This window comes from Danio rerio, chromosome 1 (genome assembly GCF_049306965.1).
Source record: "Danio rerio strain Tuebingen ecotype United States chromosome 1, GRCz12tu, whole genome shotgun sequence".
Lineage (NCBI taxonomy): Eukaryota > Metazoa > Chordata > Actinopteri > Cypriniformes > Danionidae > Danio > Danio rerio.
The window spans coordinates 49,285,001-49,307,567 of NC_133176.1; the positions used below are offsets into that span (position 1 = coordinate 49,285,001).

Consider the following 22,567-nt stretch of genomic DNA (forward strand, 5'->3'; position numbering starts at 1 on the left):
TGTACGATTTTTTATTTACATTTTTTTTTGGACAACAGTATCTCCAGCAGAAAAAAATATCCAAAGGTGGCATTTTTAATTGTAAAAAAATCAGTGTTTTTGAAAATAATGACGATGGAGAAGTCCATGATTCATTTGAATTATTCAGCTTGACATGTTACTCCTTCAAAATATTATAAATCTTTTAAAAAAAAAGAATATATTCATATTTTTTCATATTTATTTTCAAAGGGGAAATAAAGTTGTTTTTATTCAGGCATTTAAAAAGAATATATTTTACAGCAGTAATCACAAAACCGTGAAACCGTGATATTTTTATCCAAGGTTATCATACCATCAGAATTTTAAAACCGGGCCATGCCTAATGCAGAATAATTAAATACAAAATACTGCATAGTCTTTGTTTTATAAACGATACAGTAAACCTAATCACTATTCATTTTTCAAAGTGGTTACAAATGGTACAGTTTCTTATGCCTGAATGCTTTTAAAAACCTTAAGCAGTCACAGGCCTAAAAAACACAGCAAAATGATCAACACTAATCCTGACTCAACATTGCGAATACTCGCAATGCGAATGATCACATTGCGATATCGATGCTGAAATGAAATATTGTGCAGCTCTAATTTATATACTGTATTCAAATGGAATTAATGCAAAAAAAAAAAAACTAACGTTTTTATTTCTTAGAATTTTTGTCTTTTTTGTATTTTCTAGTCCAAATATCTACATTTCAAAGTGGTAAACTAGATAAATTTACTTGGCTAACAAAATATGGCTTGTGCTACGCTGATGACACACAAATCTATGTTAGTGTTAACACCGATCTTAACACTGCTACATCAGTTTTATCTGCCTGTCTTTTAGAAATTAAATTCTGAATGAATCAAAACTTCCTTAAAATAAACCTAATTTTAGCCAGTGTAAGGATTTCATCCTTTCGGTTGATCATCTTTAACTGTCTCCTACTCGGGTGCGTAACCTTGGGGTGCTCTTTTATGCACAGCTTAGTTTTAACTCCTACTTAAAACATTTAACAAAGACTGCCTTCTTTCATCTCCGCAATATTTCACTGATTAGACCATTTTTATTACGACCTGAAGCAGAGAGGCTTATCCATGCCTTTATCGCATCACGTCTTGATTTTTGTAATTCACTTTTTGGGGTTTACCTACAAGTTCTCTCAGAAGATTACAGTATATACATAATTCTGCTGCACGGGTTCTGACACACATTATCGCACCACCATATTACTCCTGTACTTTAACAATTACACTGGCTTCCTATTAAGTCACGGATTGATTTTAAGAACTTGATTTTTACCTTCAAAGCAGTGCATGGGCCAGCACCTGGTTACATCTGTGACCTGGTGACTCTCACCACCCCAGCCCAGCCCGCAGTTCAGGATTGTCACCTACCCATATCAGCCACACATTAAAAAAAAAGAAAAAAGAAAGTTGAGTTAACTTAAACTTTTAAAGCAACCGGCTGCAAAGAAATTTTAAGTTTATCAAGCTTCAGAGGTTGAAGTTGTGCTGAATTATTTTTTTAAGTTGGCTGAAAAGGCTGTTTTAAGTCAAGTATACTTATTAGAATAATTTTGCACAACTTCAACATCTGAAGCTTAATAAACTCAATTTCTTTGCTGCCAGTTGCTTTAAAAGTTTAAGTTAACTCAACTTTTTATTTTAACAGTGGTAAACGCTGAAATAAAGAAATCAAAATTCAAAGTCTCTCAACTATTTTTTTTTTTTACTGTCATTGAACAAACATACAGTTTAATCGTTTTTTAATGAGTAAATTCAACTCTGAGCCCAAAAAGATGGCCACTAACCTACAATTGTAAACCGAGTTAAGAATTTGTATGTTGGATTTTTTTACAGTGCAAACTGTAAACTCAAGACCATGGGCGGTAGGGCTTTCTTATACCGTGTGCATAAGCTGTGAAATGCCCTACCCATCAGCATTAGGAATGCCGCTTCTCTGGACTGTTTTAAGAAACTTAAGATTCACCTTTTTAGCATTGCTTTTAACTTAGGATGATCAATTTGTTAACTTTTTACTTGGTTCATATTCTTATTGTTTTATTGCATCTTTTTGTTGTTGCACCTTGTATTGTTAGAATTTTGCCTTGTAGCACTTGGAGTCTAAGAAAAGCGGATTACAGATAAAATGTATTATTATTAATATTACTTACCCCATTGGCAGAGTATTTTGCTTGTTTTAAAGAAAAACTCTTAATTTTGACTTCTATTTCTTCTTAAGTTATTAATATATCAATATTTACTTAATCAATAGTTTCACTTGATCTAGAAATGTTTAATATTTTGACAAGAAAAGCAGTTTTTTTTGCAGTGTAATTATTCAATTTCTGTACCTGAATCCTATTAGTAGGCCCACACGGAATCTGCGCGCACAGAATTCTGCAGATTTTTAGCCCATCATTGATTCTGTTTATGTACTGTGTAAATTCATATTTATTCAGTTTTTTTTATTAATTTCAGAAATATTATTGACTAATATGAAAATATTTATATGATTTATTCACAATACAGTTTGTAAAGTAATATTTTGGGTCTTTTAGTAGATATATGAGAGAAATGCTTTATCAAATAAGGTGGATCTAATTGTATTTGCATTGTAAACATTAAATACAAGTTAAAAATGTATTACTTTTTTTTCATATATTAAGGTTTTAGTTATGATACTCATTCTGCATAAATCCGCAGATTTTTACCAAAATTCTGCACAGAAATAGCAAAAGATGTCAGCAGATTCCGTCTGGCCCTACTTATTAATTAGACTCATCAGAAAATCATCAAATAGAGCTAATCTTGTGAAAGATGTGTAAAATTGTGTATTCATATTACAAAATTTATCGCAGAAAAAATCAAATATGGCAGTATCAGATTTTTCCAATATCGTGCAGACCCTACTATTGAATGCTAATCAAACTCAAAAGTTATTAGTTGTTGTAGATCATTAACTGTTGTTTATTTCATTTATTAAATACACACAGGTGGTTCAGAATATTCTACAAACTGAGACTGAATATTGTAAAGAGCTCCAGAACCTCCTCTCCGTGTATCTGAGAGCATTACAGCCCACCGACAGGTAAGAAAACAAGCTCGCAATTCAACATACCCCGAGGGCTGATGCTTGTGCGCTTCTCAGTCCGTCTGTCTGTTGTTTTTTAGGCTCAGCGTGTCAGATATCAGTCACATCATGGGAAATCTAGAGGAGATCAGCTCTTTTCAGCAGACACTGGTACATTCACTCGAGGAAAACGTCAAGTAAGCGCCCTCGTCTTGTTCTCGCATCAACAGCGACATCTACTGGCGGTTATTGATAATGAATTGTGTTGTATGTGGATGGCACTAACATTTAAAGTATAGTATTTTTTAACGCTACTACACCGTTTTAAATGCTTTAAATTTTTTATTTGCATCAAATTAGCTTTTCTAGTGATCTCAACGTACACCAATCAAACTGGCTTAAAATACTGAGAGATTTGTGAAGGTGTAATCATAATGTTGAGCACTGTACATACACGATACACAGATGTACATGTAAACATCTCTAGTATTGATGTTAGTATGTTGTACAAATGTATTATTGCTGAATTATACCAACTTCAATCTACCTAGTTTTTGAAAAGGCTTGATATTGTGTTCAAAGCAAATCCCTTTTTGCTGTTGGATCATAGTTTAACAGAATTTATTTTCTGAAGAGTGGAAAATGTGGATATGAATTACCTCCTGTTAACATGTATCATTTGGAAATGTAATGCTTTGTGTTGTGTGCAGAGTTTCAGACAGTCAGCAGAGAATAGGAGGTTTCTTTCTGTCCCTCCTTACTCAGATGAGGAGTCTGTACGTGACCTACTGCTCCAACCATCCATCCGCAGTTAATGTTCTCACACAGCACAGGTGCGTAACAACATGAGTAATGTCCACAAGCAACACTGACACATCATTTACAGTTAAAGTCAAAATTGTTAGCCCTCCTGTGAATTTTTTAATTCATTTTCAAATATTTCCCCACACGCTTGTTGTAAACCATTTTAAAAATTAATATTGCAATTTCTGGTAACTTTAATTGATCCCTTAGGATTAGTATTAATTTAGTTTTTTGTCATAATTTTTGTGAATTAAAAGTTTCTACTGACGAAAACTAAACAAAACTTAAGTGATGATGATGACAAGTATAATAAAAAGATACTGACGTTTTTGCTGACTAATAAAAACGAGACAAGATTGTGGTTGAGGGATGTTTGTCAGAATTAATCTTGATGTGTGATGCATGACGCACACACACATACACACTTGATCCTTGATTAGTCTCTTGCAGTCAAATGATGCGATTTTCAGACGTCAGAGTTCACCAAGCTTAAACTTTCCAACATAGCGATCTGCAAAACTTGATGCACGACCTTGTGTTTCGGGTGTAATGCATTTGCGTGCGTATAAATGGAAGTCTATGGGGAGAAAAGTGCAGTGTGACCGCAGCTTTATTAGGTATACTTGAAACACCCAGCCAGGTGTGTTGAGGCAAGATGGAGCTAAACCCTGCAGGAGTACCGGCACTCCAGGACTGAGATTGGTGACTTATGCATTAAAGCATCGATAATCCAAAGACCACCAATACATTAATTATACCTAAAGCTCACTTTGTTCTTTTTTTATTTAAAAAAATCAAAGCTCTTCTTAAAAAGCACAGCTCTCCAGCTGTGATTCTTGGAATTTTTTATATATTTGGGCTAGAAACAAGACAAAAATACTTAAATATTCACAAAATCCTCGAGTATTTTTTTTTGTCATTTTAAAAGATTTGTGTGTGTTGAGCACCAGTTAAGACAATGTTAGCACCTGTTAGCTTTAATTGTGGGAAAAACTGGACCATTTTGAGCTTTTGTCAGCTGATTTCAGCTTCCGGGTTTAAAATGATTTTTGGGGCGGGATCAAAATCAGCGACGGAGCGCAAAACTGCAAGTGCAAAGACGACAGGTCAGTTTGTCATTATTATTCATAGCGGAGTTTTCTTATCCTATGAGAAGATCCTGCTTCTTAATTATTCATGAGAGCACATGCTTACTGAAGGCAAGGCAGACCTGCCAGTGCCAAGGCCAAGCTGTAAGACACGAACCCACGGCACACAGTACTTAGCTGTTCATCAAGGCTCGTATGTGTTTGTTTCCATGATCCAAAGGGTTTGTTGCATGTTTTTCCCTGCGATCCTGTCAGGGTCGATACAGAAAAGCTGTATGCAAGCATTTTTGTCGGGAACGCAGTAGGAGAATTAGAGAATGGTGGACGTTGTCTTTTATCAGGAGTTCGTTCACATTTAGACACATTGCCGTGCTGCTGTGTTTGACTAAATAATCTAGATTACCAACAGGGCTAATGGTTAAAATAGATGGGGCAAGAGACCTGCTGCACTGAGTCTGCATTCAGACCTATGATTCAGACCCGGGGATTAAGGGGAAAAGTCCTCATTTATAGTTTATACGAACACAATTATTTTTATAATGATATAAATTGTGGTTATCTGTATATAAAATCATGAATAACAAATGTAGCAGGACATTAAATTATTGTTTATTTCTTTGCTTTTTAACTTTTTAAACTATAAAATTATGCGTCTCCTCACAGTTTGTGTCTCATTTTGTGAGCTTACTGACAACAGTTGTACGCTCCCCTTCTTCACCCCTGCTGGCCACGCCCACTCCTGCCCTTTTCTCGCAGAGCTCCACGCCCATTATGATGCATCTTATGAAAAAATTCATAGGTAAACTTGAACCGAAAGTGAGGGGTGTCATGACCCTTTAAGTATGAAGATTTTTAGCAGTGTTGTTCGGTTTCCGTCACCTTGTGTTAATGGACATTTCGAATTATTGCACAAGTAACGAATGATAGAAATGCAAAGATTTGAATAAATATCCCCTAAGTGATATTTAACAGAGCAAGCACATTTTCACAGTATTTTTCTATTATATTCTTTCCTTTGGAGAGTCTTATTTGTTTTATTTCGGCTAGAATAAAAGCAGCTTTTAATTTTCAAAAATCCTTTTAAGGTCAGTATTGTTAGCCCCTTTAAGCAGTATTTATTTTCGATTGTCCAGAGCAAACCATCATTTTACAATAACTTGCCTAATTACTTTAACCTGCCTGATTAACCTAGTTAAGCCTTTAAATGTCACTTTAAGCTGAACACTAATATTTTGAAAGATATGTAGTAATATAATATGTACTGTCATCATGGCAAAGATGAAAGAAATCAGCTATTAGAAATTAGTTATTAAAACTGTCATAGAAATGTTGTGGAAAATTGTGTTCTTTCTGTTAAACAAAACTTGGGGAAAAATATACAGGGGGGGTAATAATTCTGACTTCAACTGTATATAGAGCTGATTTAAATCATTGCTGTTTGCCTGCATGATTGCATGTTTCAGTGAGGAATTAGGAGAGTTCATGGAAAGTAAAGGAGCAAACACACCTGGAATCCTCACACTCACCACAGGCCTGAGCAAACCCTTCCTGAGGCTGGAGAAATACCCCACACTGCTGAAGGAGATGGAGCGCCACATGGAGGTACTGAAGCCTCTCACAGACTGCTTTTGTACTGTATGTTGTTGAAGGACACTCGTGTAGTCTGGCACACCTTGACAAGTCAAGATTTTATCAAGACGGAATCGCATAATCTGGCATAGTGACTTTAGTAACCGTCAATAAAAATCGTGGGATCTGACCAGGTAATTATTTGGCCGTAATCATTTGATCATGATGCAATAAAACAGTAATATTGTAAAATATTATTGCAGTTGAAAATAATTATTTTGTTTTTAAAAATATATTTCAAAATCAAATGTATTCCTATGAAGTCAAAGCTGAATTTTCAGCATCATTGCCTCCAGACATTGCCACATCAAAAAAACATTTGTTAGTGTTGATGTTAAAAACAGTCATGCTTTTCATTTATTTGCTTAATCATTTGTATTGACTTTAATACAAATTTTATGATTTTTTTATTTGAGGGGGGAGAACAAATCCTGAACATAAATTATTTTTTAAAACTTAAATCAGTTTAAATCTTTGTAAATATCTTTACTGTTACTATTAATCAATTTGAAGAGCTCTTGCTGAATTAAGTTTTCTAATGTTTGAAAAAAAAAGTGTGACTGTTTTTTTTTTGTTTGTTTTTTTTTTTTTTTGTAGTTTTCTGACTAAAGACAGAATGTCTGATAAATGTAATTGTCTCCTAACTAGAAATACTCTCTGTAACTCACATATTACACACGCTAAAAGCTGACTTTAAGCAAATCAAGAAGCTGAAATCAGATTGATGGGCAAAAATCAAGCTGAGCTTAAAAGAAAGCATCAATTTAAGAATCTAATAATCAATGATAGTCTAAACATTTGTATATTAGTCTCTTAAAAAAACATTTTAAAATGTACTGTATTCCTATAATGTCAAAGCTGAATTTTTAGCATCGTTCCCTCAGGCTTCAGTGTCATTTATTAATGTTAATGTAGAAACCAGCCATGCTTTTTATTTATTTATTTACTTTCTCAGTTTTATTCATTATTTCTTAGGAACTGCGATACAATTTTCAGGTTTTTTTTTCATTGGAGAACAAAGCACAAGCATCATTTTTATTCAATCCTGTCACTTTTGATCAATTAATCACTTTTGACTTGATTTTTAATTAAAATTTTTACATGACCACAAGTGCTATCTAATCAATGATTGTCTGAATATTTGAATAATAGTCTTTAAAAAAGTATCCCTGTTTAACTCGCATTCTTCGTTTATTTCCCACAGCCACTTCATCCTGATTATCCAGACATTCAGAAGAGCATGACATTATTTAAAAATCTCTCAGTGAGTATGAACATTGATTTTGTCCAGTTTGTAAAGATTATTTGTGAAATGTTGCTAATGTGTGTGTGTGTGTGTGTGTGTGTGTGTGTGTGATGATGTTGTTGTGTCTTTTAGGCGCAGTGTCAGGAAGTGAGGAAGAGGAAGGAGCTTGAGCTGCAGATTCTGATGGAGTCCATTCGCGGCTGGGAAGGGGAAGGTATTAAGACACTGGGCACCGTCCTCTTCATGTCTCAAGTCATCATTCAGAATCACGGCGCTGAGGTGAGTGACCTCATTTAATAATGAACTTAACTATTTTCTAAAAAGTGCTGAAGTGGAAATGAAAACTTGCTTGTAAAATGCTTTTCTGCCTCCTCAGGAAAAGAACGAGCGATACCTGCTCCTGTTTCCTCACATTCTTCTCATGTTGTCTGCCAGTCCTCGCATGAGCGGCTTCATCTATCAGGTAAACCCCTCTTTCATTTGTAGTGCAGCAAAATGAAATTAAGTTATTTATCATATATCAAGCTGAAAAATAATATCTAATGTTTTTATTGTAAAACAATGGGTTCCACTTCATATTAAGTGACCTTTACTATGTACTTACATCAGAAAATATATACAATGTGTTCCTATAATATTGCACAGCACTTCTGGTGCTCTTGAAGTGGGATACAGGTAAGGTTAGGCACAATTCTGGGGGTTATGGGTAGGTTAAATGTTGGGTTTAGGTAAGGGATGGGTCAACGGTGTAATTCTAAACTTAGGTTATTAATTTAAATGTGAATATACAGGATTAGCTGCTTGTTAATAGTTAGTAAAGTGAGTATCTCGTTGGGATTAGGTATTGCGTTGGATTAGGGATGTAAAATAACATCATATTTTAAGTAACAGTTCCCATTAACATACCATTATCTAAAATTTTTAGTTGAATAAACTATTAATTAGCTGCTTATTAATAGCTTGTAAGGTAGTCGTTGGGTTTAGGTATTGGGTAGGATTAGGAATGTAAAATAAGATCATGCTTTATAAGTGTTAACAAATGTAACATCTAAGAGTTAATATCTTAATAATAGGCAGGTAATAAGCCAGTAGTTAATAGTGTGCAGTGTCTCTAGTGTTACCAATCATACTTTATAAGTGCTAATAAAGATTTAATATCTTAATAATAGACAGGTTATAAGCCAGTAGTTAATAGTGTGCTTTGTTACTTAAACTAAAGCTTTACCAATCATATTTTATAAGTAGGGTTGTCGCGATGCCATTAATTCATCTTGCGATACTATACCATCTGAAGTATGACGATACCAAGTAGTATTGCGATACTGTTATTCATAACTCAAAGTATGTTAGAAATACTATATTTTATGTTGTAATAGGCCTACTTGAATTGAATTTTCATTATTCTCATATTATTAAAAATTGTTTGCACGTCACTTCACCTAACATTTCTTCATTCTTTTTGTAGACAACTGACCAACAAAAAAAATACATAAAAATAAGGATACAAGTTATACCAAATTAAATTTGCTACAAAAGGAGTATTTGTCCAACTAAATTAGGCTATATGAAGTGGTCAAAAATTGTTTCAATGTTTCCTATTGCTATTTTGGGTTTTTTCATCTATTGTTTTTTTTTTTATTATTGTTTTATCAGGTAACCATCCAAAGTAATTCAAAATTTCACTCTGTGAGCTACTAAATCATATTGACAGGAACACAAATGAACCGATTCAGTGTTCGAACTGAAGCGTTAGAAATTGTGCAATAGGCTGCCATAAAAGTTGCGAATTCTACACAGTTCTACACCATAAAATGTTTTTTTGTTGCACAGACGTGTGAGCATTTTAGTGACTTTTCCACATGCAACCATATCTATTGTAGATAGACCATTAATGACGATACTACCGTTTACAAACTACAGTGGCACTGGCAGAATTTTGGAGCCATAGTATCGCGATACTACCATAGTACCGTTAAACTGTGCAACCCTATTTTGAAGTGCTAATAAAGAGTTATTATCTTAATAATTGGCAGGTAATAAGCTAGTAATTAATAGTGTGCAGTGTTACTTAAACTAAAGTTATCATGTAATATGTTTTTATCTAGATTGATCTTGCCATGAATAGCCATAAGATTCTAATTTGACAATAAATACACAAACAAGCAAACAAAATGTAGTACAGCAGCAGTCTCTAGTACCTTTTTTTTTTACTTTAAGGCCAAGACCAACTATCTAATTTCCTCAAATTTTATTATTATTATTTATTGATGTATTTTGTTACATTTTTGTGGTGCAATAAAATGATTTAAAAAAAAATCATTCTGTTTTAATGTAATTAGTTTTAGTGATATTAAAATACTTTTTTTTCATGTTGACAGTTAAGCCTAGTTTCCTAGTTTGTACTCGATGCATCCCGCTAGCTTGCCTGAGTGCGTGCAGCAAATGTGGCATCATTGCAGAGTTTGTGGTGGTTCGCTTTGAGTGTGCGTGACATGATTTCGGCCGGTGAAGCGCAGGATTTTTTTTCGAGACTCGAGCAAACAGTTCACTCGGAGCCGCGTTTGATTCGAGTTGAATGTGAATCAGTATGAAACAGTATGCCTGTACAGACACCTCTATGATCCGTGATCATAGAGATAACCAGATGATCAATAATTCTTGGCTATAAATTGCAACAGCCATGGGAAAGGAGGAAAGTTTTTGTAAAAAAGTTTGGAAAAACCTAAGGGATACGTTTGTTTACGCCAAAAGAGGCCATGGGAAAAGTGTAGACCCAGGTACACAATTACAGAAATATGTTTTTATGTTTTATGTCATAGCTTTTACACTGATGTACTGTATATATTACAGTTTTGAATTGAAAACAATTTAATAGTTACAAATCTGTAATTAAGGAACAAATTATTTCTTTGATAACTGGAAAGGAATATTTGAACCTATCGGTTTAAAATATACTGACGGCCTGTTTCAAGGCTTTATTGGTGATAATGGTCATGAATGTTAGACCATTATTGCCTTTTTAGCAAATGTATAGGACAGAAACTAGCCAGATAGTAATGTGTGAATTGTGGAGCGGGCTAAAAAACAAACATCAGTATTTTTAGTAAGTGTACTTTTTTTGCTTTTATTCTTGCCAAAATAAAAAATATATTTGTAGAGCAACTCATGTTCTCTTGTCAGTAATATTTTAATAAACTTTAATAAGTAAAACTGTCCGAGATATGAACAAAAGCAAGTAATGCATCAAAGTTTAATAAAAAAAAAAATCTTGAATGATTGTAAATTTTCGGAAACTTTTTACTTCTCTGTTTATCTGTCTGTCTTAACGGTGGGTTTCTTTTGACCGCTCCCTGTCGTTTTAAAAAATATCACAACTGCAAATGTGTCAACTATAAAAGCCTCGTCTGTTTCGTGAGGTGCGCGCTCAATCAGCAGCTGAAATCCAGCTTTATGATTCTGCTTTTTATAAAATACATAATTCTGTTTATATAGATACAGTTTACACATACTGTGCATTATCAGTGTTTAACAGTATTATTATTTTATGTTTTGACATTAAAACAGTTGATTAGGATATTGACTATTATTAATATTATTTTTAATGTTATTATGGCTTGCACAATTCCATTCAAAGAACAAATTAAACACTTGCATATTCGGCAAAATATTAAACTAGTAACACTTACAACAACATTTTTATAAATCTTAATTAATAAAAATTAAGTTTATTAAAACCTTTTTTAAAAATTATTAATAAATAATGAGTTTTAATGTTAATTTAAGATGAATAAATTCTGTAGAAGTTTTGTTCATTTTTGGTCAACCAAAGTTGTATGTTATGTACTTATCATAGTTATTACTTAAACTGGGTAATAACTAGGTAGTATCCCTAAACCTACACATTGAATTCAGTTTAACCCATGTATTTACTTGGTACTTTTTGGGGGTAAGTACATGTTAAGTAGTGTAAAATCAAAGCAAATAATGAAGGTGTTGCAAAATAGTGTAATTTAAGGGACAAGCAGACAGCTCATTGGTTGATTTATGTACACAGGGGAAGCTTCCTCTGACAGGAATGTCTGTGAGTAAAACAGAGGACAGCGATGGCACAAAACATGCTTTCGAAATATCTGGTGAGTTTTCCAGACAGTTGTTTTTTATTTGATGTGAGCTATTATTGCTAGACGTTGATGTGCTTCAGCTATAATAATTATATTTGTGCAGGAAATATGATCGAGCGGATCCAGGTGATCTGTAATAATCAACAAGATCTTCAGGACTGGGTGGATCATCTACACCGGCAGACCAAACGCATTTCAACCAGCAGCTTGAAACCACAGAGTGTGCCCTGCCATACAGTGAGAAACACTTTTGTTTTCATCAATATAATAACAAAATTGATGTAATTAAAACCTGTGATGGTAAATTAGAATTGTTATCAGACATCACTTAAGACTTTGAAATTACACAAGTAGGCCTGTCATGTTAAGTAATTTTGTTGTGTCATAGAAATGATTGCGATAAGTGTTATTGTTGTCATTTTAAGACCAATTGATGTATGTTTATATAGCGATTAAACAACAGCATATAAATAGTCATAAACACATTCAAGGGACAAAAACAACATATAAATGTGCTTGTAAAATGGCTTTGATGTTATTCCAGAATTGTCACTTTTCTAGAAGTGGACTTCAAATTTGGAACTTTTAAACGTGTCAGTAGTTTTCATGAAAATGTGAAAATTCACCTTTTCTTCACCTGTTAATAAGTATTGTTTGTGAAAGAGTTTAGATGAGGGGGCTGAAGCTGCTCAATCAGCTAAAAGTTTGAAGACATTTAACTTTTAGGTAAACATGATAGATAGTATACATTTACCAGCTTTTTTAATAGGTACACCTGTTCAACTGCTCTTTAACGCGAACTTCTAATCAGCCATTCACATTGCAGCAACTCAATGCATCTAGGCATGTAGACATGGTCAAGAAGATCTGCTGCAGTTCAAACCGAGCATCAAAATGGAGAAGAAAGATGATTTAAGTGACTTTGAACGGGACATGGTTGTTGGTGCCTGATTGGCTGGTCTGAGTATTTCAGAAACTGCTGTTGTTCTGAGATTTTCACACTCAACCTTCTTTAGGGTTTACAGAGAATGGTCTGAAAGAGAGATAATATTTAGTGAGCAGCAGTTCTGTGGGCACAAATGTCTTGTTGGAGAATGGCCAGACTGGTTCAAATAACCACTCGTTTCAACCGAGGTATGCAGAAGAGCATGTCTGAACACACAACACCTCCAACCTTGAGGCGGATGGGCTACAGCAGCAGAAGACCACACCGGGTGCCACTCCTGTCCAGCTAAGAGCAGAAAACTGAGGCTAAAATTCACAGGCTCACCAAAATTGGACCATCAAGATTAGAACAATGTTGCCTGGTCCAATGAGTCTCGATTTCTGCCGTGGCATTCGGATGGTAGGGTCAGAATTTAACGTCAACAACTTGAAAGCATGGATCCATCCAAATAATTAGTTTTTAAAATGTGATCCTCTTTATCTTCACTTTTAGTGTTGCCTTCCTGAACAGAATTTGTGCATTTCGGCATCTCTAACCTGGCTTTCTCGTCCTTGTTTAGCTGCCCTCTCACCCGCTCACCCCGTCCAGACATTCGGAGAGTCGAGGAGTGAGCGGATCTCCAGTCTACCACACACTTCCTCATCTCTCTTCGCTCGGCACTCCTCACAGCGGGATGATGTGGGGGCCCCTCGAACCCCCCAAAACCCAGAAGCCCTGGAGTCTCAGCTGTCTACGACCTGCACCGCCCCTCAAACCCTCTGCTGCATTGTGTTACAAAGAGGTATTCAACTGTGTCTCGTGTTACCTGTTGATTATACATTGATATATATAGTGTTGTAAAGTAACAAACTAAAAATACTAAAGCTACTGTAATTGAGTAGTTTTTCTCAGTAATTGTAATTTACTGAGTAGTTTTTAAAATGTGTACTTTTACTTTCCCTTGAGCACGTTTTTAGTGCAATATCTGTTTTTTTACTCCACTACTTTCCTTCAACCTGCTGTCACTACTTTATTTTTTCTTGACTACGGAGATTGGAAAAATCAGTCTTGTGAATCCTTTCCAATCCCACATAGAAGGTAAATCACATCCTAATGAACTACCTCAAGACATGTGCGCTTAATAATTGCAGCAAACTGTTTGAAAGCATTACACGTGTCCAAGAAGATGGCCAAAATATGTAGACACATTGACCCAGAGACTGTTTTGATGCATGTCACCGATGAGAAGATGACGGATGTTTACTGTTTACCTTTAACACCCAGCAGGCACAAGACTTCAACATGACGTCTTTGAATTGAAATTGTACACGCATTTTGTTTTGAAATAAAAATCAGGTTGACGTCAGAACTCAACATCAGGCCGACGCCAATGTCCAACCTAAAATCAACCAAAAATCAACATCTAAAAATGTTAGTTTAACGTTGTGTGGATGTTACCACTATGACGTCTATCAGATTTTGGATTTAGGTTGCCATACCTGACGAATAAATGTCAGTATTTGATGTCAATATGACGTTGGTTTTAAATGTTGGCTCAAAGTTTGATCAAAGTTGGTCACTTTCCAACACAATCTGAAATCAACCAAATATCAACGTCATTTAACGTCATTTTTGGACATCAAAGTAAGGTCCTTAGATGCTGGCTAGACATTTAATTTTGGTCACCTGACATCACAACCTAAATCTAACCTAATATTAACGTCTTATGGCATTGTGTGCTTGCTGGACAATAGCTAAATTAAATTGCACTACTACAGAATGTTACGTTTTCACACACATCCAAAAATTACATTTAAATGCATCAGCTTTTCACATCCTAATACTCACTACTCACTCCTCTTGAGTACTTTTGAAACGTCTACTTTTTATTCATACTTTGAGTAATTTTCACAACAGATACTTTTACCCTATTTGCACTACATTTTTAGGGAAGTAATAGTACTTAGTATAATTTTTCAGTACTTTTTCCATCACTGGATATATATATCACAAAATAGCATCATTTTCATAAATTTGATTAATTATAAATGATATTAATTACATATACAGTTTAAGTCAACATTATTATTTTGTTTTCTTTTTCAAATATTTCCCAAATGATGTTGAACAGAGCAAGGGATTTTTCACAGTATTTTCTATCATTTTTTTTCTTGTGGAGAAAGTCGTATTTGCTTTATTTTGGCTAGAATAAAAGCCGTTTTTATTGTTTTTTTTTAAAAAGGTCAAAATTATTAGCCCCCCTTAAGCAATAATGTTTTTTTTTCAATAGTCTACAGAACAAACCATCATTATATAATGATTTGTCTTATTACAGCTTATTCAAATAACCTAGTTAAGTCTTTAAATTACACTTTAACCATTTCTTTTTGACATTTAATAGGATATGCTCAGAAATGTACTCATTTATATATGATCATATTTCAAATTTTATTGCAATCTGCAAATGTTTGATCAAAAATATAGAACTAACAAATGATTAGAGTAATCTAAATAAAATAACTAATTTCAAATATTGCTTAATAAAATGCAAAATGTAAACAACTTTCTCACGATGCTCACGGGTCATATTGTGCTTGTATTAATTATTAAAAAAGTATTATCATACAAAATTTATATTGTGACAACACCAAATTAAATGATAGAGCATAATGTAAAAAAATAGACTTCTTATTTTGTTTCTGTGTCTTAAAGAGACGGTGCACCCATACATGTAAATTGGCTGTTCATTTACTCCTCAATAGGCCATACAAGATGCAGGTGACCTTCCTCAGTAGAGCATCACAGAAGATTTTAAGCTTTTTATTTTTAGATGTTCAGTATGTGTGGGCACTCGTATACTCATGAAGTAGCTCATAAACATGTGATTATGCATTACAAACTCAAGCTGTAGACTGTTACGAATGCACTAAAGATCATCTTTCGAGACCTACAGATAAATTAGGATCTTGATGGCCTGGGAAGTAAACTGAAGTCTACATGAACCTGAAGTTGTTGAAACATTTATTTCAGTATGTTGATGTACTTCCAACTGAAACGGAAAATTTAGTAGGGGGCGGGGCTTTTTTTTGCGCAGCATTCCCTCATGGCAAACTAACGAGTAAGAGAGAAATGGTTAAGAATATTGTGGTCGAAGCCATCAAACTGACAACAGAAAAGCAACACCATGACAAACGTGGAAGCAAATGGTCAGACTTTAAAGATAACTAAAACAAAATATATATATATTTTCAGTGGATTAACCCAGATTAATTGTTCACCTAAACAATAACAATGTGTGCTAGCAAAATAAACATTATAAATTATTTTCATTTTTGGGTGAACTCACCTTTTTCTATATCGATAGCATCAACTTTTTTTTCTATAATCCTGTTTGTGTACATTTGTTTAAATGCGAATTAATCAGTCAATTTAACAATTCATTCATTGGCTAAATATTATTTAATAAGCAAATATTTTGTCTAATTTTCTGACTCTAATTTCTTTCAGGATCTCAGTAAAAGTCCCAAAAATATGAAAAAGCTTCTGCCCAAACGAAAACCTGAGAGGAAGCCGTCTGATGAGGAATTTGCTGTGAGAAAAAGTAGGACACACTACAAAATTATTGCTTCTTTAAAACTTTTTGGTTTACACATCAGGATGTCATGCATTTATTGTCTGAAGCTCTTTTCTTCTCTCTTCCTTCACTTATTTATTTTTCAACAACCTCTCTCCTACGTCCCACCATTGTTTATTTTTATCTAATTATTTTGGGCATCTTTAGCTCTCCCTCACTTTACTCCTGTTGGTTTGGTCCATCCTCTCAACCCACCCATTCTCTCCATATGATTGGTTTATTATTTACCATTGTTTGTAAGAAAACTTTAAGCTGTGCTCTTGTTTCCCATCAGGCACTGCAGCTCTGGAGGAGGATGCTCAGATCCTGAAAGTGATTGAAGCGTACTGTACAAGTGCTAAAACACGCCAAACACTCAACTCAAGTATGTACACATTTTTGTATGCTTGAGAAAACGTTGAAATCTCACTTAAGTCCCAGATTGCTTGATGGGGATTTGTGAATGTTCTGAGTTAGAAGATATACAGTTAAGATATACAGTTGTAGTCTTTTGAAAAATATTTTCTAAATGATTTTTAGCAGAGCAAGGTCCTTTTCACATTATGTCTGATAATAATTTTTCTTCTGCAGAAAGTCTTTGTTTTATTTCGGCTCTAATAAAAGTAGTTTTTAGTTTTTAAAAAAACATTTTAAGGTCAAAATTATTAGCCCCTTTAAGCTATATATTTTTTTTATATATTTTTTTACTAACTTGCCTAGTTAACCTAATTAACCTAGTTAAGCCTTTTAATGTCACTTTAGGCTGTATAGAAGTGAAAAATATCTAGTCTAATATTATTCACTATCATCATGGCAAATATAAAGTAAATCAGTTATTAGAAATGAGTTTTTAAAACTATTTTGGTTAGGAATCTGCTCTCTTTTTTAACCGAAGTTGGGGAAAAAAATTAACAGGGGGGCTTATAATTCAGGGGGCTAATAATTCTGACTTAACTGTATAAATTGTCAATATAGTCACATTTTATTTGTACTTTTCTTAAAAGCAAAAAAGGTGTTTACACACTGAAGTCTGATATATTTATGCGTTATTTCGTTACTTTTATTTATTTATTTTTTTGACACGAAAGTTTCAGAGTCAGGGTGTCAATATGATCGACGCAATGTGAGGTCAAATGTATTTTTTTACATGCGAAAATTATGGACGTAGGTTTCAGATTCAATGTGCAACAATTTTTAAGGATCCTGAAAATTCTGCTAAAATATATTACATTTTACAATACTATATCATAGATTTATTAAAAAATTTAATAATGTATATTTAAACTAGGGGTGGCGCAGTGGGTAGCAATGTCGCCTCACAGCAAGAAGTGCACTGGTTCGAGCCTCGGCTGAATCAGTTGGCATTTCTGTGTGGAGTTTGCATGTTCTTCCGTGTTCGTGTGAGTTTCCTCCGGGTGCTCCGTTTTCCCCCACAATCGCATTGGGTAAGCTAAGTGTCTGTAGTGTATGTGTGGGAATGAGTGTTTCCCAGTGATAAGTGGCAGGTGGACGGGCACCCGCTGTGTAAAACATAAGATGGAAAAGTTGGCGGTTCATTCCACTGTGGCGACCCCTGATTAATAGAGGGACTAAGCTGAAAATAAAATAAATGAATGATATTTTAATGAAAAATACGGTCCATTAATATTGCAACATATTTCAAGTCCTACAAAACACCTTTATCTGTCATCTGAAGTCTCTGTCAGACATTCTCTTATCTCTTTTAAAATACTGCATCTTTTCTGAATCGTGATGTTCGCTGTATAAATGTCTGTTGACTAAACTCTGTTGTTCACTCTTTTAATATCTTCTGCTCTTTTAACACGCTCCTTTGTCTCTTTTCCTCTCTTTGTCTTCCTTCATTCATTTATTTTCCACCAACCTCTCTCTTATGTTGTCCCACCATTGTTATTCCTTTTGTTAAATTTGTATTCTATTTTTGGGAATCTTGGTCTCTCCCACACTTTATTCCTCTTGGTTTGGTCCATCCCACCCGTTCTCTCTATATGATTGGTTTGATCCCCATCCTTAATTAGCATGGCAGGGCACTGATTTGATGCATAATCACGTGCTGGCTGATGTTCACCAATCGTGTGTGGATGCTGTGGGTTGCCGTAGCAGTGGATTCCCTTCGTCTGACCAATCAGAAGACTCGGACTATGACAGTATATGGATAACTCACACTAACAGAATTGGTTCAGTGTCCCGTAAGAGCTGCTGCTCGTATTTACACATCAAAACTATAATGCTTTTTATTTTCATTTAATTAATCTGTTACCTATTAGATGAAAGTCCCAAAAGAGTATAAAAGGGACAAATACAGTCACTGGCCACTTTATAAGGTACACCTGTCCAACTGCTTGTTAATGCAAATTTCTAATCAGCCAATCAAATGGCAGCACTCAATGCATTTAGGCATGTAGACATGGTCCAGACAAATGGCTGCAGTTCAAACTGAGCATCAGAATGCAGAAGAAAGGTGATTTAGCTGACATTAAACGTGGAATTGTTGTAAGTGCCAGACGGGCTGGTCTAAGTATTTCAGAAACTGCTGATCTACTGGGATTTTCTCGCACCACAAAATATCCAGTGAGCGACAGTTCTGTGGCCACAAATGCCTTGTTGATGTCAGAGGAGAATGGCCAAACTAGTTTGAGCTGATAGAAAGGCAACAGTAACTCAAATATCCACTCGTTACAACTGAGGTATCCTAAAAAGCAACTCTAAATGCACAACATGCCAAACCTTGAGGCGGATGGGCTACAGCAGCAGAAGATCACACCGGGTGCCACTCTTGGCAGTTAAGCACAGGAAACTGAGGCTACAATTCACACAGGCTCACCAAAATTGGACAATTGAAAATTGGAAAAACGTTGTCTGGTCTGATGAGTCTCAAATTCATTCGGTTAGTAGGGTCAGAATCTGGCGTCAACAACATGAAAGCATGGATCCATCGTGTTTTGTATCAACGGTTCAGGCTGGTGGTTGTGGTGTAATGGTGTGGGGGATATTTTCTTGCCACACTTTGGGCACATTATTATTGATATACACATAACATTGGCCACAGCCTACCTGAGTATTGTTGCTGACCATGTCCATTCCTTTATGACCACAGTGTACCCAGCTTCAGATGGCTACTTTCAGCAGGATAACGCACCATGTCATAAAGCGCGAATCATCTCAAGACTGGTTTCTCGAACATGACAATGAGTTCACTGTACTTAAATGACCTCCACAGTCACCAGAACTCAATCCAATAGAGCACCTTTGGTATTTGGTGGAATGGATGATTCTCAAAATGGATGTGCAACCGACAAATCTGCAGCAATTGCGTGATGCTACCATGTCAATATGAACCAAAATCTCTGAGGAATATTTCCAGCACCTTGTTGAATCTATGTCACAAAGAATTAAGGCAGTTCTGAAGCCAAAAAGGGGGTCCAGCCCGGTACTAGTAAAGTGTACCTAATGAAGTAGCCGGTGAGTGTATGTCTGTATGATGTCTGTATGATGTCTGTATTTGAAGTTACGGGGGGAAAATTTAAAGTTACGCAAGTAAATTTAAATTATTCACAATTTTTATGTAAAAGAGCAAAAAAGGAGCCATGTTATCAGACATGTTTATATTCATAAATAGCAAAAGTATTTGCTCTTTAGGTAAGGGATTCATCAGAATAAACAGCAAATGTAAGTCCAAGTCACTCGATAAATGTGGAAAAAAATATTAAAACGCCTTTATTGACATGGTTATTCATTAAAACTGCGCCTTTTAAAGAATAGCCATGTCAGTAAAAGCTTTAAAACAATTTCCCCACATTTATCAAGTGCCTTGGACTTACTTTTGCTCTTTATTCTGATGAATCCCTTACCAAAAGAGCACCGACACATTAATTAAACTACTCCTGATCACTTTTTGTTTGGTTTTGGATGTTTATAGTCATTTTTATAGAACACAATACCAATTTTTAACTTCAATTTAATATTAATATTGGTTGGAATAATAATCCAGCTTTTCCATTGCATCAAATTAAATAGTTTGCTATTATAACCAATTGTCATTTTCTAAAAGAACAAAAAAGCTGTAAAAGTCAAAGTTTTTATTAAGAAATGTTATCAAATCAGACTTTCATAAAAACAAATAATAAACAACTTATTATGTATAAAGTCTATGTTTAATAAATCTAGTAAATCCAGAGCAACTAATCATATTCAAGTGGTCAAATGTTTGTTTGCGTATAGTATCCCAAGGATCCCAGTCACTTCTCACAGTTTACATATTAACCTTACATTGCTCACCTTTGTTTCAGGATCAAGGAAGGAGTCTGGACCACATATGCTGTTTCCTGAGGAGGAGAAAATCATTGTGGAAGAAACAAAGAGCAATGGTCAAACTGTAATCGAAGAAAGGTTCGAGCTTTTACATTATTACATTCGAGATTTTACATTTCACCATGTACGTTCAACATCTGAGCAGTCATTCATGATCATTTTATTTGGGTTTCCATTCCAGGAGTCTGGTGGATACGGTTTATGCCTTGAGGGATGAGGTACAAGAACTTAAGCAGGTTAGTCCATGTGCATTGATGCTTAATGTGATCATATGAAAATCTGGTGCCGTGACCCGGACTCTTATTTAAAAAAAATTTTAAATCATCAGGACAACAAGAGGATGAAGCGAACTCTCGAAGAAGAACAAAAGGCAAGGAAAGAGCTGGAGAAGGTTGTAAGGAGAGTGTTAAAGAGTATGAACGACCCGTCCTGGGATGAAACCAATTTGTGAGAGATTCTACAGGAAATAAGAATCGTGTAGAATAAGTCTCCTGACCAAAAATATTTGTAAATATTGTGACAAATCTGGACTTGACTCCCTTAGTCACAGTATTACGCTTTTTAAAATGCAATCCTGTTCAAGCCTTCTTTTTGTTCGCCTGTGCCAAGTGGTTAGTTTAGTCAGATATGCTCTAGATAACTGTATTGAACCTGTACATCATCTATTAGGAATGTACTTTCCCTCTTTACAGGATCAGATGTGGTCTGGCAAAGCTGCCAAAAGAACTTCTTGCAAATTGATCATTTAGTTCACAGATGTCATTGGTTCCTAGTCCAAATCTAGGAGTCTCAGGGATGCTAGTCACACTGTACCTACACAAATAGCCAGGCCTGCATTACCTTTCTATTCACTTGACAGTATGTTCAATAAGTGATGACATTCAATAGGAGTTTTCCAATGGAGAACCTTGCAATACAAAACTGGAAGCAATCCTGAGGGCACTAGTCTTATTATTGTTTTAATTTTTTATAGAGAGGTTTTGGAGCACATCGTAATACTGCTTTTACGATATCCTCAGTTTTAATTCTGTCCGGTTGCTTGTTTTGCACCTTGTATCCTTTTTTTAATTTTGATCCTGAACACTAATTGTGCATCCACCGATTTTTGTTATGTACAGAAATGATCCTTTATTTTATTTAATGCTCAGAAATGTGCCTTTTTTGGGAAGGAAAAAAAAAGAGATTTCCAGAATTTTGTCAGCATTTCTAGCTCTGTCAGCATTTCAAAGAAGCTTTGTAAGAAAACTGTATGCAAGATTGATTTTAAATTAACACTGAATCTGTGGTTAGAAACTGACGGATTAAGAGTCTTCTATGTTGTCTGTCTAATTTATGTATTTAAATGAAATATTGTCTACAGCAAAATGACTGTGTATTGTGAAATTTCCAGATAACCTTGACTACTTTCTCTTTCCAAAGCACTCTCTCTCTCTCTCTGTCTTACTCTTTATTTCTTGCTGATTGAATTAAATAAATACAAATTCCTACTGTGAGTCTTTGATTGTGGCTCGTGTTGGTCTCGTTTCTTTACGTTTTTAGAAGTCTCTCAAGATTTTAGGCTGTAATCATTTTCGTTTGCAGTACTTTAAAAAGAAGGTTATATAATTGAATATAATCAAATGTGTATATTTTCTCCCAATGGCATGTGAAATGTATATCCAGCCAATATTACAGTGAGCAGGACGTTTTAGAGCAAAAAGGCTGTTTATGTCAGT

At 34.8% G+C, this 22,567-nt stretch overlaps 1 protein-coding gene across 8 annotated transcripts in view; it reads left to right on the plus strand.

The window, feature by feature from the left end:
- arhgef7b (Rho guanine nucleotide exchange factor (GEF) 7b) overlaps window positions 1–22,358 on the plus strand; it is a 65,063-nt gene extending 42,705 nt beyond the window's left edge. For 3 of the 8 annotated variants that reach the window (XM_017354714.4, XM_073943757.1, XM_017354716.4), the window contains exons 7-22: window positions 3,021–3,115; window positions 3,199–3,294; window positions 3,808–3,930; window positions 6,453–6,591; window positions 7,823–7,882; window positions 7,997–8,143; window positions 8,241–8,327; window positions 11,919–11,997; window positions 12,089–12,222; window positions 13,491–13,712; window positions 16,418–16,511; window positions 16,819–16,908; window positions 18,560–18,730; window positions 20,831–20,930; window positions 21,034–21,088; window positions 21,181–22,345. In XM_017354714.4, coding sequence (XP_017210203.1) covers window positions 3,021–3,115; window positions 3,199–3,294; window positions 3,808–3,930; window positions 6,453–6,591; window positions 7,823–7,882; window positions 7,997–8,143; window positions 8,241–8,327; window positions 11,919–11,997; window positions 12,089–12,222; window positions 13,491–13,712; window positions 16,418–16,511; window positions 16,819–16,908; window positions 18,560–18,730; window positions 20,831–20,930; window positions 21,034–21,088; window positions 21,181–21,303 — 1,815 coding nt within the window. In that variant the 3' untranslated portion in view covers window positions 21,304–22,345. 8 annotated transcript variants of the gene reach the window in all.
- Window positions 22,359–22,567: the final 209 nt, after the last annotated feature.